Consider the following 22,675-nt stretch of genomic DNA (forward strand, 5'->3'; position numbering starts at 1 on the left):
AAGAAAAGGTAACCATTTTAAAAAATCCCTCATTTCTATGTCATACACCCATTAGATAGTGGAGTCAATTTAATCTTGTCAGCCTGTATGTTGAAATCAACTTTCCAAAGCCACCAAATAACTTACTGTTATAAATATATCTACTTGTTTTAAAAAACAAATAATACTAATTGTAATTTCTCTTTGAAACATTTGGCTGTCATCTTTAAATAAAATTATTCTTTGAAAATGATTGAATGCATTAATATGTATATTGGGTATAGTCCCGATTCGGCGGCTATTGAATATCAGAGAAATTGGACAACAAATGGCTGAGATATAAGCAAAAAACCATGAGTACCCCAGTTTTTTCTACCTAAGTCATGTTTATAGACAATTTGGATATCAAATGAAACACATTCGAAATTCTGACCGAAAATGGGTGAGATCAGAAAAAAATATTTTTGAACTCGATTTTTTTTTTCACAAACATTATTTTTCACCAACAAATATTTCTTCACCAAAAGTGCCTTTTGACACTCAGGGCTGGGCATTCGCAGAGAAGGTCTTAAAATATAATTTGGTGAAGGGTATATAAGATTCGGCAAAGCCGAATATAGCTCTCCTTCTTATTTTAAAATATTGTGATTCTAAAAATTCCTATCTGCTGTAAAGTTCCGTCTATTTATAATTTACCAATATATTTCTATTGATTGTAATTCTGCTTAAATTTATTGGATCGTTTTAAATACTTTGGCAATGTTTTGAGATGAACACTTTAGAATTAATAGAAAATACGTAGTGATAACAAGACGCTTTTAAACTGAATATTATGTTAAGATCTATTCTAACAATTTGTATGATCTGACACCAAAAAACCGTTAACACTTGTGACAGGCAAAGAAATCGTTTTTTACCAAATTAAAGTAGTAAAATACTCTGAATATTTTCAAATGCATCTAAATAAAAAAACTAGTTTGATGGGACAAAAAGCTTTATTTTCTGGCTACCCGCTTACCTATTACCCCATTGAGAGGAACTTAAAAGTCAACCTTTAACCTTAAATCAGTAATTAAATTTAGGTAATTAACAAACCAGAGAGAAGGTTAAGACAAAAAAAAAAACAAGTTCAAAACTTGATACTTTTTCAGTTTTTATAAATTTTAAATACAATTCATATTCTGTACAATAAATATAAACCAACCATTCACATACGACGCAACCGTGCGCCACTAACAGTAATGATCAATCCATACAATACACTCAAACAGTTTGTATCTCTGTGTATTTCGCCAGCCATTCAGCCCTCCCTTAGAGTACAGATGCTTCTGTCAATCTCAACAATACTTTTTTAGGTTGTTTTTGTTTTCAACTTGATAAATAAAATCAAAACTAAAAAATATAGCAGCAACAAAACAAAAAAATCCGAATGTAAACATTGAGCATTGAATTTAAGATTTCAGTTTAAGCTGAGCTTTCATTAGTAACGCAAGTCTTGCTTAATTTTTTCGAAACCCCAACCAAAAAAAGAAAAAAAAACACAAAATTAAATGAGCGCGTTTTTTAAAAAATAGTATATGAAATGAAATATTAAAATCGAAAATGTTATAAAAGTTGAGTTCAGTTCAGTGTTTAAATTTTTGAAGGCGTAAACTAGTCAATATTATTACACAAAAAGTGATAAAAAAAAACAAAACAAATAATTAACAACAAATTAAATTATTACAAGCAATTAATTTTAAATTATTGTTTTTATTAAAAACAAATAAATATACAAAGAAAAATATATTTAAAAAGTAAAATGTTTTTGAAATTTGTGTGTCTGTTATTCTTACTATCAATTTCATTTAATATCAGCCGTGGGGAAATACCAAACGATGGCAAATGTAAGTTTTAATGAAAATATAATTTTAAAATTTTGCTTTCTGTTTTTAAAAATGTGATAAAAAATTAATTTCTTTAATTATGAATATACAATGTATTGAATTCTGTGTTTTAAAATGCAAGAAAATTATAGAAAAATAGTTTACTTCCTTCCGTAGCTGCACCATTTCCAATTTTATTTTAGAAGTTTCTGAAATTTCTAATTATATTTCCGACATTTTTAATTGAATTTCAGAAATTTGAAAACTACAAATAGAAATTTCTGAATTACAATGGAAAAATTCTGAAATATAATTATAAATTTCTGAAATTCTGAAATACAATTGGAAATGGTGTAGTTCTGATATGCATTCATGCAACCTCTTACCCCTTGTAGTTAATTATAACGGATGATTTTAGGTTTTTAGATAAATATCGAAACAATTTTGAATCAATACTGAATTTAAACCCTCTGCAAATCGATTAAATAATGCATTACTAGTTTGAATAAATATTGAATTTCCAAACTCAGTGAAGCGATTAAATAATGTAAATACTAGTGAGTGGAGGTCTCTTGTTAGGGAAATGTTTGGTTGCTAAATGTTGAAGTATTTTTAAGTATTATTAAAGTAGCTAAAATGATATCACCACCAATAATGGTAAATGACGGTATTTGTTGATAATTATAAAATTGCAAATCGATTTAGCTACACTTTCGATTACAAAGGGAAACTAAGTGGCAAGTGACTCTCCAATAGATTACTTGTGGTGGGTAAAGTAACTACTTTATAAATTTTAAAGTCTTGATTACTTTGAAACAATGCAGTGACTATTACTTGGGATGTATAATATCACCAATTGACTTCTCTGTAGCACCTATTAAGTGATCAATGTAAAACAGCTGGGTAGTGTAATTACAGATTTAGGTGAAGGGTATTTAAGATTCGGCCCCACCGAATATGGCTTCCAAGCTTGTTTTGTTTACAATGTATTACAGAGGAATCCCATTGACATTCATAACTTTACACCAGCAAGGTAACTAGTGACATGAATTGTAGTAAAACCTGTCTAAATAGCAATATACATACATAGCTCGTGCAAAGTTAACAATAAGTTATCATTAAGTGTCTAGTGAGTTACATAGGTAAGCTGTAAAACCTTTGAAAAAGTTCCGCTACTGAGTTAGAAACTGAACCACTATTATTTTTAACTAAATGATAATTATATTGATTCTTTGTAAGGCACGCCACAATTATTCATATTACGATATAATATGTGAAGTAAATTTCTTTAAATAATGCAGACTGTATATTATTATTGGCTATATTCCAAAATAAAGCCTATACCAAAGAGAGCATTCTGCATCGATCGAAACAAATAGTAATAGGAGGGGTCACGGTCTGGACTATAAAGCGGTTGAGACGAAACTTCCCAACCACTTCATTCTAAATACTTTTTAAGAGCGTTTCATGTCAGAACGAATATTCTGGTCGTTTTTCGGCCAATGCTCGCTTCAAATGAATCATTTGGGTTCGGTACAGGTTCCCTGTGATGGTCTGGTCAGATTTCATCGGCTCATAATAGAGAATTATCTTAGCGCCATGAATATTCCGTCAAAATCACTACTTCTGAAACCCACAAAACATTTCTCGCACGTTGAAACCAATTAAACACATTCTCCATAGCTTCGATTAGCAATCGTTGTGCTTCAGCAGCACAAATTTATTGTTTACACTATAATGTTCAATAACTAAGGGAGAATAAATTGCAGCTATGTACCCTTCAAAATGACTTATAAGTTATTAAAAACAAAAACCAAAAATTCCCATATTCATATTCAATTTTATAAAACAAAATTTCCATTCGTAATTTAAAAAACTTTGATAAATCATAAAATTTATTCTGAATATGACGAGTTGCTTTTCTGATAGAATTGTTCGGTGCTCTTCGAAAGAGTTATTTGCCTTACCAATATCTATTAGACCTTTTTTTCTGATCCATGTTTGCTTTTAATGTTCAAGTCATCCTCATACTGTTTAATGGCTTTGGAAACAGTGAGTCGATTAACCTTTAGATCTTTTGCTATTGTTTTTGATAGACATTATTGATTTTTTACGTATTTTTTTGGTGACCATTTTGACCGAAATAACATTTGAAAATTAATGATTTAGAAAAGATAATATCTGACATATTTTTAACAGCTAACTTGTTTAAAAATAAATAATAATTTGTTGGACCAAGGATAAGTTTTGGCTGGAATAGTGTGTATACATTTTTCTACATTTTTCATTTGCAATCCCACAAAGTATATACTCTGGATCGTAATAGATAGCGGAGTCGATATAGCCATGTCCGTCTGTATGTAGAAATCAACTTTACATCAATATATCGCAAATTCTTCCGGCTCGGTTGCTATGAGAAAATTGACCAATGGCTGAGATATAAGAAAAACCAGGACAACCTCGATTTTTACCTATTTTTGGTCTATATCTGGATTACATTAATATAGACAATATGGATATCTAATGATAGATATTTCAAAGACCTATGCAACGGAGTATATAAGGCCAAAGACGTACATACCTACAATGGGTCAAAATATACATATAAAAAAAAATTTTACCCCAAATTTGTTTTCCAAAAATTTTTTTTTGTTATTTTTCATTTGTTTTTTTGTTCAACATTTTTTTTCACTAATAAATTTAATTTTTTTTTAAATTAAAAAATGACAAGAAAATTAAAAAAGGAATTTAAAAAAAAAGTTTTGCCATAAATTTTGTTTCGCTAATATATTAAGGTCCTAATTTTGTAATTCACGTCACCAAAGTGATATTTATATGGAAAGTAAAAACAAAATTTCAAAAATTTTAAAAATTTGTTTTTGTTTTATATACAAAATTTTCAAATTATGAAAGGCAAATCAACGCATGAATTTTGGTGCGTTTGTTCTGTTAAGAATTTGTATATAAAACAAAAACAAATTTTTAAAATTTTTGAAATTTTGTTTTTGCTTTCCATATAAATATCACTTTGTGACGTGATTTACAAAATTAGGGCCTAAATTTTTTTTTAAGTTTTGTTTACCTAAACATATTTTACAAAACTTAAAAGAAATATTAATCAATTCACAAGGTCTCTTATCATGTGATATTGCCCTAATATTTCACAATGGATTTTATTGCTTTTCAAGCCAAAAATATCCTAAAATAAAACTACTCTTGGTCAATTCACAAGGTCTCTTATTACGTCATATTGTCATAATGTCCTAATATTTCACAATGGTTTTTATTGTTTTTCAAGTAAAAAATGTCCTAAAATAATAGTACTCTGTATGCTATGTTTATTGTGTTATCGTAACCAACCGACTCCTGCGACGAATGCCTAAGAGTCGGTTAAGCCGAGCTGCCGAGTCGTGATATATTAGGACAATATGACTGATAAGAGATCTTGTCAATTGACCAATTATATATTGACCTAACAGCTGCAATCATATACATATATGTTTGTAGTAATCAAGTACATGTTTAAACCAATCATTTGCAATGTGAAGAATTATATCGAAATATCTTTCACTCGTAATTCTTGACATTTTGCCCAAACATGTGATCCATGTAACTTACTACCAATTGTTCTTAGCAAAATGTGTCTCAAATAGTTTAGATAGCTATAGTGGGAAACGAGTTCGATATCTATCAAAAAAAATGTTTTGTAACTCAAAACATGCAATTTTTGACTTTTTTTGCAAAATCAAAAACTTTGTTGGCTTTTTTTTGCTCAGATATTTTCCTTGACGACCTATTTAGTCGTTTAGTGGGATGCGAGTGGGATATCTATCAAAATAAATTTTTTTTAAGACAAATTATGCAATTTTTGACTTTTTTTTTTGCAAAATCTAACTTTTTTTTAAAATGGGCCCTTTTTTTAAATTTTATTTTTTTGCACAAAAGAAAGCTTTTGTCTATTCCTTTAAGACCTATTTGGTTGCTTAGTGGGATGCGAGTGGGATATATAGCAAAATAAATGTTTTGTAACTCAAGATATACAATTTTTGAACTTTTTTCCAAAATGGGCCCTTTTTTAAATTTTTTTTTTTACTCAAATGAAAGCTTAGGTCCATTCCATTAAGAGCTCTTTGGTCTCTTAGTGGGATGCGAGTGAGATAGTATCAAAATAAATGTTTGAACACAAAAATTGTATGTCTTGAGTTACAAAATATTTATTTTGATAGATAGACCACTTTCATCCCGATCGGAAGGCATCGATTTTAAAAGTTGGTTCACTTGACTTGAAATCCTCCATATATATGATTACAGCAATCAAGTCAATGTATTTTAATATGGTTGCTTCAGTCATATTAAATTAAAGTTTTCATAAAATTATTGAGTAACTTCTTATCATGGTTAATAAATTCTGTGATCACATATTTTTTTGCATATTTGTTTTCTCAATAAAATTTTTTACTTGTGTGTTTGCTATAAGTCTGATTATCTATTAAAATGTACAAATTTCTGTACCACAAAATTCTCTTGTAACTTTCTGGATTTTAAATTGCCTGTATCCCAATTCTTATTTTTTTAAACGATTTCAAAGTAAAGTTTGAAAACAATTTAATCATGTAAACAAATAGTAACCTATGCACTTTTAAAATCTCTGATTTTCAAATTTTATTGGTAGACTATAAAACCATGCAGTCTTAAGTGTCAAAATTATGTTCCTAATGATAATATCATGTTAAAGTTATGTCAAATAATGTTTTAAAACTAGGAACTTACAATTAAACATTTTTTAAAAGGTCACAATTTTAGAAAGTTGTTAGAAAGAATTTATATAAACGATTTGAGTTAGTCTGGTTTTTGAATGTTTGTCCGCAGTGATTTTAGCTTTTTTTTCAAAAATGTTCTACGACACAATAGTTGACCTCCTGTTATTAATAGTTATGAAAAGTTCACAAAATTTAAATTTAAATATTTATTAAAAATACATAAATAGATATATTTATATTAAAGGATGCTAGTAGCTAGATGAATTAATTATCTATTGAATTAATTCTATAAAAAACAAGTTCTTAAAATTTTAATAGAATTCGCAAAAAAAAAACCCAAATTCAAAATTTGAAGTAATATATATTTTTGAACAAGCAAACAACAAAGAATTTTTGCTAACTTTAATTAATTTCTTTTATTAAACAATAAACCAGATTTAAAAAGAAATAGCTAAAAAGATGTTTTAGCAAATTGGCACATAAAAAATGTTGCTTTATTTAACAAAAAAGAAAAAAAACCGGCAAAAATAAAATAACTTTAGCTCATAATATTTAACAAATCTGCATACGTACTTAAATGAAATTGAAAAAAATGCTAAACAAATTTACATTTAACCAGGATTTTTGTAGAAAAACCAAAATTTTAGGGGGAATTTTATTATATACGTAAGTAGTGAATTAGTTAACCAGAAATTTTTAAAGTGAGTGCGAAAAAAAGAACCTTGGTAATTACAAATTTATACCGGTTTTCAATAAAAATACAATTAATGACGTATGAATTTATAGTGAAAAAATACTCATATGTATGTAAATATGGGCATTTTTTTGTTAACTGGCATATTAATGTCTGAGTGTTTCTGTAGCTGAATGCAGGTTGTGAATTAACAAATACACCTTTTTGTGTATTTTAAATTATTTATTTACTATAAATCTATATGTATGTATATTAAATTTAAATAAACTACTTAGTATATTATAAAAAGCAACAAAAACTGGTTGATCTCGCAAGAATCTACAGTGATAAATAAAATACCATTTACGCACAAGAACATAAATTATTTTAAACCTCTAAACCTTTAGGAAATTTTTTTAAGAAACAACCATAATCACTAAAAGCAAACCAATCATAAGTAGCTTACTAAATTTATAACCTGAAATATCAGCATTATCTTATATCGATTTTATAATGAATTTTCGATTGCGTGGAATTGAGGGAGATCTGGTATTTTAAATATAGTTTAACCTAATTCCCTACTCAAATCAGCAATTAAATCAAACATAATCAATTATACAGATATAGCAAAATTTAATGCAATTCCAGAACTGTTTAAAAATATATAGCTGATATTATGTGCATCATTGATATTTATTTAAGCTGGTTAAATTCATATCTTTGATAAGGAAGGTTAGGTTCCATGGGTAGCCACTCTTCAAGCAGCTCACTTGGGTCCATTCAAAACTGATCCCATTGTGATACCCAAGGGGTAAACATCTTGGTATTAATTATACGTCCGTTGTTTCCAGGATAAACCAACCAGATTCTCTGATGAAAGAGTAGATTCGTCTAAGACTTATCCTTGATAGCTCATCTAAGCATGATAGGAATGGTGTTCCGAAGATGCGTTCCCTCAGATTTATCAGAGCCGGGCATTGACAGAATAGGTGTGACACCGTCTCATCCTCTTCTTCATTATGGCAGCTCCTACAGTAGTCATTATACCGTAGGCCCAATCTCCTAGCATGTGTCCCAATTATACAGTGTCCTGTAATGAAGGAGACAATTAGCCTTATTTGCTCACGACGAAATTCCATAAGTAGATTCGTCCTGCTGGCATCATATACGGGCCAAGTAGACCTCGTTGTAACACAGGAAGACTCATTGGTCCACCTGCTTTGTGCAGATTCATATAGTGTCCGCTGAACAGCCATCTTGCATATAGCAAGGGAAATACCAGAAAAGGGGTCGATCTCATCATCATCCATCATCGCCCCCATTTTGGCCAGTTCGTCAGCTATACAATTACCCTGATTACCATCGTGGCCAGGGACCCATATAAGCGTTATCCTAGAATGTCTCGCTATCTCATTAAGGGATACCCGGCATTCCTCGGTTAACCTAGATGTCGTAAAGACACCCGCTATTCCTTTAACGGCAGCCTTGCTATCAGTAAATATACATATATCACCAGATATTTGATAAAACCTCAGCCAGTTGGATGCACGTTTAATGGCCGTAATTTCCGCCTGAAGAGCCGTACAGAAGTTAGGTAGCCTGAAATAGGATTTAATCCCATAGTTCTCAATAAAGAAACCACCACCGACCCTATTGCCCCTCTTTGAGCCATCAGTAAATACCCTTATGACATCATCAGGGGGTAAGAGTCCGCGCTGCCATGAATCTCTATTCGGGATCTTAATATGGAAATGCATATCGAAAAATGGTTTTGCGATGCAGTAATCGACATTACTATGTAAGTACCCATAGTAGTTCAGTATCTTAGAGTGCCCATGATCTTTACCATACCACGAACATCCAGCATTTAGTCTCACAGCAGAGTTGAGAGCCATTTGTATCACCATCAAATCAACTGGTAACCAGTTCAGGATAGTAAAAAGTGCCTTAGAGGGGGTAGTCCTTATAGCGCCTGTAATCAGTATCGCAATAGTCCTGAGAACTCGTTCCACAGCCTTACGGTGAGTAGCATTATCCAAGGCGTGCCACCACACCAACACTCCATAGAACAAGATGGGTTTAACAACTGCTTTGAAGATCCAACTGATACCCTTCGGCATAATACCCCAGTTTGTACCAATTGCCTTCTTACAGGAGTAGATGGCTACATAAGCCTTGTTAATCCTGTTTTGAATATTCAAATTCCAGGATAAGGAAAGAAATATATCAAATTTAACTTTGCAAACTCGAAATTGTTTTGCTAAGATCTGGTGCTACACAAGGACGACTAGACCACATTAAAATGCGCCTTAATAAGTTACTATATCGAGCCCTTAGCGCCAAATTATCGTAAGCGACAAAACACAAATTTCACACAATAAGGTTTTTTTGATTATTTTGAAATTTATACATAGAATTAAAAATGTTATGATGCGATATAATATAATTTCGTTCATGTTATTTGTCTATTTTTCAAAAATATTTATAACTTTTGACAATTAAAAATTCATGGAATAATTTATTGAAAAATATGATAAAAAAATGTTTTATTAAATTTTTGCATGGATACAAATTTTTCGAATTGAAATTAAATTTTTATTTATAAATAGTTTTTAATGAAATTTCACAGTTATGTAGATTTTTCTATTTAAAATGTCAAAATAAAAACGACTTTTTAAATTTATTATCAGCAATCCTGCAATTCCCAAAAAAAGTGTTGAAAAATTCCAAAAATTGGATTTTTTAGTTTTTTGACTATAATATCCATACCGGGGTCGGGGTTATCGGGACCCTTTACAAAATAATTAGAAACATATTGAGCCATCTAAAATCGGTTACTATATTTTGATATCGAATATGCGATTTGAGAATTTTTGTCCTAAAGTTTTATTTTACATAAAAAATAGGTGTTTTTTGAACGGACTTTGTCCCCTCGGAAACAACAATTTTTAATTTTTTTTTCATTTAAAATATTTTAATAAAACTTAGCTTTCAGAAAGTAGAAATTCCTTATACTTAGTCTTAGAAATTTTTTGCGATAACTTAAAAAGAAAAAATTTTTTTTTCCCAAAAAATTAGCGAAAATTCGCCTTTTTAAATTTTTTAAATTCAAATGCATTATCAAACAATTCTTTTTCTATTTGACACATACATGTGTTGTTAGTCCAATAAAGGAAAACTGGAGAAAATCGGGAAATATTTGGATACGCTGTTATCAAAAAACTGGAGTAGGGTGGGTAAAAATGTTGAACATTTAATTTTCAAATGCGAATATCTTGTAAGCTATACGAGATAATTTATAGCTACGACGAGGCTTTTTGTAGTGCTCGATGAGAAGATTCTATATGTGTAATTTTTGAAATCGGAACTCAAATCAAGAAATAATATCGTTTTAAAAATGTAACATAAACGAGGTGTCCTACTTTGAGGACCCTTGGCCACACCCCTGGTGCTCCCATGAGGTTCACGTTCAAAATTTAAACTCGACAACACTTCTTTTTTTTTGCGCATGTGAAATTTCATTCAAACCAATCTAACCATTTAGAAGTTACAGATTTATTTCCCTCTTTTTTTTCGATAAAATTTGTTTACTGTAAAATGTAAACATTGACTTACGATAAAATCTTACCCCCTATATTTTTGAAGTTATTAACAATTTTGTTATTCTGATATTCAGTCGGTCCATAAACTTTTAATTTCTGCCATAAAAAAAAATTAAAAAATGTCGCTTACGATAATTTGGCGCTAAGGGCTCGATATATTAGAACTTTTTGAGCAAATTGTGCAATGGCGCACAGAGGGATGGCTTCATACATTTTTTGGCTAAAATTATAAGGAGTGGCCGTAGAGTGCTGAAATTTGGCACCGAGAATTGTATGGACCAAACTACGAAAAAAGTAAAATTTTATTAAAATCGCCCACGCCCACTGCCCATACAATACCAATCGATTTTTTCATATCCAAGTAAAAGTCTAGAAATTTAGTACATATATTTTCTGAAACAAAAGAAGAACGTATGCCGAGTTTCAATAAAATCGGCCATGCCCACCGCATACCGCCCATGCAATCCAAATGCAATACATTTTTGTGTAAAAATGATAAAGAATGGTCGTAGAGCATTGAAATTTGGCACCGAAAATTATATGGACTAAATTAACAAAAAAGTTAAATTTTATCAAAATCGACCACGCCTAACGCCCACTGCCCATACAATCCAAATAGATTTTTTCGTATAAAATTTTTCATATCCAAGTAAAAGTCTAGAAATTTAGTACATATATTTTTTGAAACATGCCGAGTTTTAATAAAATCGGTTGCTTAACACCCTTGCATGGACTTTAATTAATTTTTTTAAACATTTCTCTACAAAACTGCATCATTTGATTTTAGAAATTGAGGGTTTGATCCGCGGATCCGCTTAGTAAGTTATGCAGTTGTTCCATCTAACTGTTTCAATTGAGGAATTTTTTAAAATGTTTAGCTTTTATTTTTAATTATTTGTACAATATAAATTCATTCAAAGTATTGGACATTGATTCTTCCCACCTTTCTGGCAACATATGGATTCCGAGCCAAAATCCCATGCCCATCTTTTGAGGTCAAGAACGAATCAAGCCAATTTCGGATACTCTGTTCCAAAGTGAAGCGTATCCCAGAGAGAGCGTTCTGCATCGATCGAAACAAATAGTAGTCGGATGTGGCACGACTGCACTATAAAGCGGGTGAGGCCATGGATATTTGGTTTTGGTGTCGATTGCGCTGTTTGAACGGGCCTTACATACGAGCTTTTACGTTTCTTGTTATCGTAAGGGATCCATCGCAAGTAATGATTTGGTGCAAAACTGATTTCCTTTTATAGCGTTCAAGCACAATTTTGGGCATGAAAAATCGTCTTGTAAGGTTTCTCGTCTTTAATTCATATGGTGTCCAATTTCCCTGCTTTTGCAAGAATCCTGCTGCTCGCAAACATTTTGAAATAACTACTCGAGTAGTAGCTTCCAATGATTTTGGAAGCTCTTGTTGAGTTTGACAACAATCTTTATGGAGTAATGCCTCCAATTATTTGTCTTCAAACTTTTTTGACTGGCCTGGTCGATATTTGTCTTCCCTATCAAAATCACCACTTCTGAACTGAACAAACCATCTCTCGCACCTTTAAACCGATGGAACACATTCACCATAAGCTTCGGCGAGCATTCTTAGTGCTTCCTCGGCACTTATTTTAAATTAAAGAATTAAAGCAAAACTTCCCGGGTATGACGATTCGTTGGTACAAAATTCGAAATTTTCGAAGCAAAAAAAAAATTGGGGTTTACACTATAATGTTCAATAACAAAGTGAGAATAAATGACAGATATGTACCTATGAAAATGACATATAAGTTGTTAAAAACAAAAACCGCGTGCAAAAGATACGCCATCTATTGTAAATCCCGCCCAATAAAAACCGGTTAATACGAGGGTTGACCCACCCTCCTATTAAGTCATTGACTTTTTTAATGAAATACAAGTTTTTGGATAAAAAATCATTTTATTTTTCAACATAGTCTCCTTTGAGCTCTATACACTTTGAGCTCTATAGCTTGGCCCTTCAAAAAAATAAGAATTGCCGAGGTTGATGACCTCGGTATTTGTTTGTGAGTTGATGTCATCGTTGAAGTCAAATATCTTTCCGCCGAGCCATTTCTTCAGTTTTGGAAACAAAAAATAGTCACTCGGGTCTATAACCGGAGAATAGGGCTGATGAGGGAGCAATTTGTAGTCTTATACATGGATTTTTGCCATGGAAACTACACTTGTATGCACCTTTGCATTGGCCAAATGCGGTCGTTTTTTTTCAAATCCTCATTAAATCGACCCAATAAGTTGGCATAATATTCTCCAGTGATTATATTACTCCTTTGAAGGTAGTAAATGTGGTTTACAATGCGTACATCCCAAAAAACAGTCGCCACGACTTTATTGGCTGACAAACCCACCGTGGTCTTCTTTGGCGCCGATTCATACCGAGAAACCCACTGGTTTGACTGCTGTATCGTCTCTGGTGGGTTGTAATGGATCCATGTTTTATTCAAAAACACAAATTCATATTGCGGTTGATCAACGCCAAACACTGATGCGAAGTTGTAACACTTTTACATTTGTGATCGATTGTGAGCAAAGGCGTCATCCATCTTGCAGAAAGCTTTCTCATACCCAAGTGATCATTCAAAATTGAAACGACTGAGTTATGTGAGATGCCTATGGTTTCCACAATCTCTTGCACTTTTAATCTCCGGCCGGCCAACATTATATCGTAAATTTGATCAACTGTTTAGTGTGTAGAGACTTCAATTGACCGTCCAGAACTTTCGGCATCTTCCATGATTGTACGGCCACAACGAAACTCAGTAAATCACTTTTTTACCATTGAAATTGATGGTGCAGAGTTCCCAAAGTATTTAGCAAGCTTAGCCTATATTTCAGTGTTAGTTTTTTTTCCGCAAAAAATAATGCTTAATGAGCCGACGAAATTCACTTTTTTCCAATTTCTAATCAAGTCACGAGGTAGTCAATGGCTGTCAAACACAAACTAGATGACGCAACTTGTTCACATTTTGACAGGAGTCAACTGGCAGATGTCTATTGACGGAATCTGTCTTGCTCATTCAGTTAAGAGGAAGGAAATTCAATAAAAAAGTGAGTCGTTTTATAATGCCAGTTAATATTGAAATATTTTGAATTCAAATTGAAAACTGTTAACACAAATGTACGAAAACCTTTAGCTCTTAGTATACTACCTGTGATATTGTAATTTAAGTGGAAATAAACATGCATATATTATGTTTTTTTTTTATTAATTACGCAGTTTTTGTTGCAACCAGTTCAGTTCCTTTACCTTCCACTTAAGTGTAACGCAACAGTTTTATATTGAAAATACAAGTAATCGAACATAAAACTACACAGATGTTTTCTTTTAATATTAAATTTCAATACTTAGGAATATAAAGTATTGAAAAAAAACATCTGTAAATTAATTAGTGTTAATATTCATTTAAATATATCTAAACTTGTAGTTTTATCAGTTATACGCAAAATGAATCTTAAAATACATTCAATGCAAATTGCATGATACAACAAAATCTAAAACAAATCACATAAAAACTATTAACTCTGGGTATTCCACCAAAACTATTAATATGCATGAAATCTGACTCATCGAACAATGACAATACAAATAATAATAAATACAATTTAATTTAACTATTAATAGTTTCAGTTATCTTTAAATTTGTTTTACTCTTTTTATTTTGGATTTTTATGCTTTTTCAAAATAATAATCAAGGTTAAAATATTCACGGGTTCAAGTTTCTGACGCTGTATCTTTAATTAAACACTGTCTATGGAACACACAACACAAGTTCTTCTCATTAAACTGTTAAAAAATATTGTATTTTACCGGTTTTATTTTTAGTTTTTTTTCTTTTTTGGAATATAAGTAATTGTGTTTATAGGTTTTAAAGCGGGTCTTAGCAATACAATTAAAATTTATTAAAAAAAACTGCACTGAAACCAGTTATTTTTTTTAAAATAAATTAACGTTAATTGTAAATAAATGTCCGTACATATGTATTTTTTTGTTTGTGCTATTTATTTTTTTGTGAAATTTCACAAGAAAAAGATCCATCATTTTTATTGCCTTTGGCATTGAATTAAGTAAAAAATTGTTTTCTATATCACTGAACTTTATACAAAATTTTAATAAAAAATTTGCATTACCTAATGGAAACTGACACGCTTACTAAAGGCCTTAAGAGAACAGGAATTGAGCTGTCAATTTGTTGTAAATTCATAAATCAATAAATACAGAGAGTAGTGTGTATTTGAAATGTCGGTAAAATCGAGATAATATTAAAGCCCCAAACTCGCTCAAAGTGGAGTCTATATAGCCATGTCTGTCTGTATGTTGAAATCAACTTTGTTGAAAAAACTTACATACATGATTCATACATCAATATATCCGCTATAGAGCCGGTTCGGTTGCTATTTAAAATCGAGAAAATCAGCCCACAAATGGCTGAGATATAAAGAAAAAACCAGGACAACCTCGATTTTTGACCTATTTTTTATCTATATCTGGATTACTAAGTCATTACTATAGACAATGTGGATATCTAATGATAGATAATTCAAAGTCAAAGGTAATGATCGACCTACAAAATAATTTTCAAAATCGATAAAATTATTTTTTCACCAGAATTTTTTTTCACAAAAAAAAAAATTTCCTTACAATTTTTTTTACTAATAAATTAAAATTTATTGTCAAAAAAAAATCTTGTTCAGTAAAAATTTTTTTTTTTATTTTTTAGTGAAAAAAAATTTTATGATTTTTTTTTACAATTTAATTATTAATTTTTTTAAAAATTTTGAAAATTTGTTTAACCAAAACTATTTAAATTTTTTTTAGACTATAATTTGGTGAAGTGAAAACAATAAAATTTGGCACAGCCGAATATAACTCTCTTACTAAGGGCCCCTAGCGGTTATAAGGAATATCAAAAAAGTTATTTTATAACAGATACTTTGTGACTTTAAAAATAAAAATCCATATAAAACAGTTATTATTCAAATAAAAAATAAATTTTCGCATGAAATTCTCAAAAATAGAGTTTTATTTATGCCGTCATAAAATAAAAGTCATTTGAGGAGTTTTATTTTTCCTATTTTTCCCGTCAGAAAATAAAACACATTTGAGAAGTTTTATTTATCTCGTCTTAAAATAAAACTCATTTTATATAAATTGACACCCAAAGCTTGCCGCTACTCAGATCATTACAATTTGTAAATCACCTTGCATTGCAATTGAATAAATTGTCATTAAAATAAAATCAAAAGGGATTTTAATTTGTTATTGTTTCTTAAACAAATAAATTACTACAAACATTATGTTAAATAAACTCAATAAAGAAAGATACTGAAAAAAGTAGTAAATAAACGAAAAGAGTTTTATTTTATGACGGGAAAAATAAAATTCCTCAAATGACTTTTATTTTATGACGGAAAAAATAAAACTCCTGAAATGAGTTGTTTTTCTGATGGGAAAAATAAAACTCCTCGAACGAGTTTTTTATGACGACTATTTAAAACTCTTTTTTTTAAGAGATTTATGCGAACTTTTATTTTTATGTTAAAAACAAGTAAGAAAGTATGGTCGGTCAAACCCGACCATATAATACCCTACACTAAGTAAAAGAGCAAAAACATTTTTCATTTAAAATTTCAATAATTTATATTTTTGAGGGATTTTCGGAAGTGGGCCTTATATGGGAGCTATGACCAATTATGGACCGATCACCATGAAATTAGGTCGTGTGATTTATGTCTATATTAAAGTTAACTATGTTGAATTTTGTGTGTATACCAACATTTATGCACGTTAAAGTGATTTTCGGAAACGGGTCTATATTTGAGCTATGACTAATTATGGGCCGATCGTAACGAAATTTGGTGACATGAATTTTGTATATATAAAACTTATTTGGAGCGGAATTTGTGGATATACATATATAAATTAAACATTTATGACCGATCAAGTCCAATTCCGAGAGGACATTTGTATGGCGGCTAGGTGGAATAATGGACAGATTTCAGCTAGTTTCAATAGGCTTGGACCTGTACTCTGCGCACAAGGTTTACATGGACAGCCAGCCAGCCAGCCAGACGGACGGACATCGTTTAATCGACTCAGGAAGTGATTCTAAGTCGATCGGTATACTTTAAGGTGGGTGTTAAACTAATATTTTTGGGCGTTACAAACATCTGCACAAACGCATTATACCCTCCCTACTATGGTGGTGTAGGTTATAATATCTGTTAACTGTGGGATTGAGATAATTTTTTTAATATTACCATAGATTCTATATAGTACATCAATATTGGTATTAGAGTGTCCAAAAAACCGGCAAATTTAAAAAGCCGGTTTCCGGTTTAACCGAAAAAGTGTGTTTTTAAAAAAAACCGGTTTCGATTATTGTCTTTTAAAAAAACCGGTCTTCCGGTTTATATTAAATTTTTATTTAATGGAAATTTAGCATTTATGAATTCTTTCTGCAATTATTTTATATTTTTTACGAAATGTTGACTAATGTTACAATTTTCTATAAAATAAATCAATATTTTTAAAAATGGTATCAAAGTTTTTCATAAATATGTATGAATAAGCTTTAAATAATATATTTCATTAAAACCGGTTAACCGTCTTACAAAAACCGTTTTGTCAAAAGACCGAAAAGTTAAAAAAACTGAAACCGGTGGAGATAACAAAGATGAAAAAACCGGTTGACCGGATACTCTAAGTGGTATATATCAGTACAGGTCTCCGTTAACTCTAACAAACTATTTTGCAAATATTTTTCGTTTTTAAAAGCATATTTTAATGCTTATTTTTGGTTTCGCTGGTCATCACTTTCATTCTAATAAAAATATCGTTCTCAGCTTAATAATTCCTTTAAGAATTTAAAATTTTAATTTGGTTTAAGCATGTTTACCTTTTAGATGATATGTCTGTCGTGGATCCAGGTAAGACTTTGGGGGATGGAGGTGTTGAGTGTCTGTAAATAAATTAAATTTTTTTTTATATTTTTCATCTTTTCCTTTTTATACCCTTCACCTTCGTGAGAAGGGTATATATAAGTTTGTCATTCCGTTTGTAATTTCTACATTTTTCATTTCCTATAAAGTATATATATTCTGGATCCTTATAGATAGCGGAGTCGTTTAAGCCATGTCCGTCTGTCTGTCCGTCTGTCTGTTGAAATCAATTTTCTAAAGACCCCAGATATCAATAATTCTGCAGACATGCTTTCGAGAAGTTTGCTATTTAAAATCAGCAAAATCGGTCCATAAATAACTGAGATATGAGCAAAAAACCGTGACAACATCGATTTTTGACCTATTTTTGATCTATATCTGGATTACTAAGTCATTAATATAGACAATATGGATATCTAATGATAGATATTTCAAAGTCCATTGCAACAATGTAGATAAGGCTATAATAAGTTGGACCTACAATGGGTCAAAATCGGGAAAAATATTTTTTAACCCGATTTTTTTTTTCATCAAACAATTTTTTTTCAAAAAACTTTTTACCATTTCTTGTAAAAAAATACATAGTTTCTACATTTATTGATGAGCCTTTTGTAATAGTTAGAAGAATGTTGTGTAGAAAAAAGCTTTAATTTATAAACATTTATTTATTATTTATATTAGCACACACTACAAAAAATGCAAGTGTATTGCAATAGTTTTAGTATAATGTTGCAATTAATTTTTTTTTTTAACAATCTAAAAAGTCGACTTTTATCGACTATTCGACTTTTTTCAACTTTTATCGACTATTTTCGACTTTTATCGACTATTCGACTTTTGAGATAACATAATCGATTGTTCGACTTTTTTCCGACCAAAAAGTCGATTTCGACCTTTCGACTTTTTTTTGAGCAAAAAGTCGATTGTTCGAACAATCGATTTATAGAACCCTAGTTGTTATGCTTTTTTGGTCATTTATCGTTAAAGTTCGAGACCGCATATCTGATATACAGTGAAAACTTGTTTGAAAATTATATTCCAGAAATTCAGTTTTCAATCAAAAACTTTGGGGAATCGTTGAGATTGTATTTCTTTTGGGTTTAGAAATGAAAAAATCAATTTGGTTTTAAAGAATGAGCTAAAACAAACTTATACTTGTATTAAGTCCATATTGGATTTTTTCAAAATTTGAATTATTTTTTCACGTACTTTTTTTCGGTGACCATTTTGACCGAAATAACAGGTGTAAATGAATGATTTAGAAAAGCTAGCTTTATTAAAAAATAATAATTCGTTGGACCAAGAATAAGTTTTGCCTGGAAAAGTGTGCATAAGATCTTTTTGACTCTCTCTTTAATACATTTGATAACTGAGTTAGGTATTTATCAGGATAGCTTCCGTTCTATGCATATTTCTCTATGATTTGAACCATAGGGTAACATATGGACAAAAACAGAACTCTTGTTACAACAAGATCTCTATGTATTCTCTATGATTTGCTAATAAAGTTCTCACTATTTGCTTCCCGTCAATATATGTATACATATGTATGTATTTTATAACTTAATATTTGTATCACAATAGTTTTTATGAAAACAAATCTAGATATTTTCATTTATTTTTTTACTCTCTCTCTCTCATTTCAGTACGCGTCTGTATTGTCGAGTCTCGGGGACACTATCGCAAGGCGCCCCAATTCTGTCCCATGTTGGAGGCCACCAGCAACATGGAGTGTGTAGTAGGCGTTGATCGTCTCGATTGTGTGCGACGCATACACAAAGGTACCGCCCATTTTGGTGTGCTATCATCCGAAGATTTAGTAGCTGCACGATGGGCTAGTGTAGAGATATTGGTAACCAGTGAATTGAGATCACATGATTCACCATTTGAGTATGAAGTGGTGGCAGTGGTAGATAATGAGGCTGATATACATACGGTGCATGATTTGAAAGGTGCCAAGTTGTGTCATCCGGGTTATGGTTTGAAAAATCACTGGACCGATGTTTTGGCTAATGTAAGTTTTATTGTAAAATAAAAAATAATCTAGAATCATAATTAATTTGTAACTAACTTTCAGTACTTTGAATCTACTATGGTGGCTAAATCTTGTGATCCTGAAATGTCTTTGTCAGAAGATCGTATTAGGGCATCGGCTCGTTTCTTTGGTCCCAGTTGTAAGGCCGGTCCTTGGGTGCCAAATCCAGAACAAGATCGCCAATTGAAAGATCGCTATCCCTCGTTGTGTCAAATGTGCTATGATCCCTATAGATGTGATATTGGTGACAAACATTGGGGCAGAAGAGGTGCCTTGTACTGTCTGACCAGTGGTGGTGGTAGTGTAGCTTGGGCTCGTTTGGATGATGTTAAAAGTCATTTTGGTGTAAGTATTCTTGTAAATAAATATATTGAAAATTGTTTGCATTAATTTTCTTTTTTATTCTAGTTGTCTGGTTTGTTGGCTCAGGCCAATCCCAGTGAATATAGCTACTTGTGTGCTGATGGTCATTTGCAGCCAATTAATACCACAAAACCTTGTGTTTGGGTGGCCAAACCCTGGCCTGTTATTGCTGCCAGAAGATCTCATGCTGCCCAGGTTCAACGTCTAGTAACCGGCCTTAATCATGACACTCCTACTAGCTGGCAAAATGCTTTACTTAGTTTGTTGGAGAATTTCCATGTCGATATCAATCCTTTGGACAATGTCATACCCATAGATGACTATTTAGATCAAGCCACTGCTTTTCAAGGTGCCTACAGTTTTCCTGAATGTAATCCTCCACGTTCGATTGTGTTTTGCACCACTTCTGTAATTGAGCACATTAAATGTTCCTGGTTGCAGGAAGCTTCCCAGGTTTATGGTGTCCAACCAAATATCCAATGCATAAGATCGGCTACTCTGGACACCTGTATGGATGATATGAAATACAAAGCGGCCGATGTGGTTTTGGTAAACAACGAACAACGTCTAAAAGCTCAACATGAATACAAACTGAAACCAATTCTCTATGAATTCTCCCAAAACATGCATGATCTCTACAGCACTATTGCTGTAGTGCATAAGGATTCTAAATTTAAAACCTTCCAAGACCTAGACGGAGCCAAAGCCTGTTTTCCTTCGTACGAAGGTCCAGCCTATCTTTCGGCACTTGAAACTATACACAATAAGACGGGACAAAGTATATCGCCGAAAAAATATTTCTCTCGTCACTCTTGCTTATGGCATGGTGAGAAAACATGTTCTGATGTCTATAGAGGTGATGAGGGTGCCTTAAGATGTTTGGCTCAACAGGGAGAAGTGGCCTTTATAAGCTCCGCGATCTACAAACAATATATTGTGGGCAATCTAACCTCGACCTGGGTAAAACAAAATGGCCACAAATCCTTCCGAATCTTGTGTCCCTATGGTGCCAATGAAAGACATTCGAAATTTGAGTTCTGCTACATGCACTGGACCACTCGAGGTTTCTTAATGACCCACGATGGACCCATGGCTAGACAAAATGAAATTTTCAATTCTCTGCGTGAAATAGATAGTCTGTTTGGCAAGAAATTCAAGGATGATGTAAGACCCTTTACCATGTATGGTGTCTTCGATAAGCAAAACAATATAATATTCAACGATCAAACCGATGAATTGCGTGGCTTGCAGCAATTGAAGAATGACGTAAACCCCCGGACAATGGAACAAATTTACGAAGACTATGTAGCGGGCAAATACAAAAGTGCTGTGGATAGTGGCGTAAGCAAATTAAGTGTGACCAGCTTCAGTCTGTGTTTAAGTGTATTTTTAATGTTGCCTATCTTAAGGCGCGTTTTTATTTATTGGTTTTAAGTTTTTGTTTTCTTATTTCTATATTGCTCATAGTCACCTAAGACTTTTTTAAAATAATTATTTATTGTGATATTAAAATATAAGTTAAGCAGCAAGTTAGCATGGCTAGATCACTGTAATAAAGTTAAATAAAGAAAAAAAAAACTTAGTCAGAATAATAAAAAATCCGTTGATCTTGCTTTTAGAGTACATTAAACATAATAATTTAAGAATAAATATTGAAGTAAATAAATGTTGATTATATACAAAATAAAAAAAAACAAATTATAAATTCCAATAGGATAGTGAGGAATGAATGCATACTAGCGTAGCCCTTATTCTGGATGCTCCCAAGGTCTAACATTATTATCCGTCATCTAAAAACCAAAAGCTGAACAATAAATGTTGGAAAAATATTCACATTTCCAAGGGTTTTTAAACAAATTGCGAAAAAAAAAGAAATAAAAATTACTATTCGATTCTAATAAAAACTAAAGGAGGATTAAAAACGCAAGTTTTAACACTTGTACCTATTATTTAAAATTAGTGAATTTCGAGGAAACTTAGTTTTTGATTATAATTTTGTTAAAATTATTTTTTAAAAATACAGTATTTCCCAGCTCTTTTTCCAATATTTCATTTTAGATTTTTTGATTGAGTTGTTTATATAAATTTATAACACATTGAATAACAAATTTGAATATGGGAAATTGTTATACACACAATTTTCTATAGAGAAAACAAGTATACGCAAAATTGTCTGTAGAGATAACTGTTATACACAAAATTTTCTATAGACAAAACATCTTTACGAAAAATTTTCTATAGATTAAACTTTTCACATAAAATTGTTTATAGAAAATACAGCTATACAACACATTATACAAGAACTGTTATACTCAAAAATGTTTATAGAAACAACTGTTATACACAAAATATTCAATACAAAAATTTTTGAACACAAAATATTCTATTGGAAGATTTGTAATTCACCAAATATTTTGTAAAAAATCTGTTAT

General features: G+C 31.2%; 1 protein-coding gene across 1 annotated transcript; it reads left to right on the plus strand.

The window, feature by feature from the left end:
- The first annotated feature begins 1,578 nt into the window (after nucleotides 1-1,578).
- Nucleotides 1,579-21,798, plus strand: Tsf3 (Transferrin 3). Its single transcript, XM_065510533.1, has 4 exons — nucleotides 1,579-1,865; nucleotides 19,492-19,859; nucleotides 19,923-20,225; nucleotides 20,289-21,798. Exons 1-4 carry the CDS (start codon nucleotides 1,781-1,783, stop codon nucleotides 21,675-21,677), a joined length of 2,145 nt encoding a protein of 714 aa, XP_065366605.1. The 5' UTR covers nucleotides 1,579-1,780; the 3' UTR covers nucleotides 21,678-21,798.
- The last annotated feature ends 877 nt before the right edge of the window (nucleotides 21,799-22,675 follow it).

Source organism: Calliphora vicina, chromosome 5, assembly GCF_958450345.1.
Source record: "Calliphora vicina chromosome 5, idCalVici1.1, whole genome shotgun sequence".
NCBI classification, from domain to species: Eukaryota; Metazoa; Arthropoda; class Insecta; order Diptera; family Calliphoridae; genus Calliphora; species Calliphora vicina.

Bases quoted from the DNA above. Each gene is read 5' to 3' on its own strand.
- Tsf3 (XM_065510533.1), top strand. From the start codon at position 1,781: ATGTTTTTGAAATTTGTGTGTCTGTTATTCTTACTATCAATTTCATTT. The intron at 1,866-19,491 runs GTAAGTTTTAAT...CTCTCATTTCAG, and splicing joins AATACCAAACGATGGCAAAT to TACGCGTCTGTATTGTCGAG. The intron at 19,860-19,922 runs GTAAGTTTTATT...ACTAACTTTCAG, and splicing joins GGACCGATGTTTTGGCTAAT to TACTTTGAATCTACTATGGT.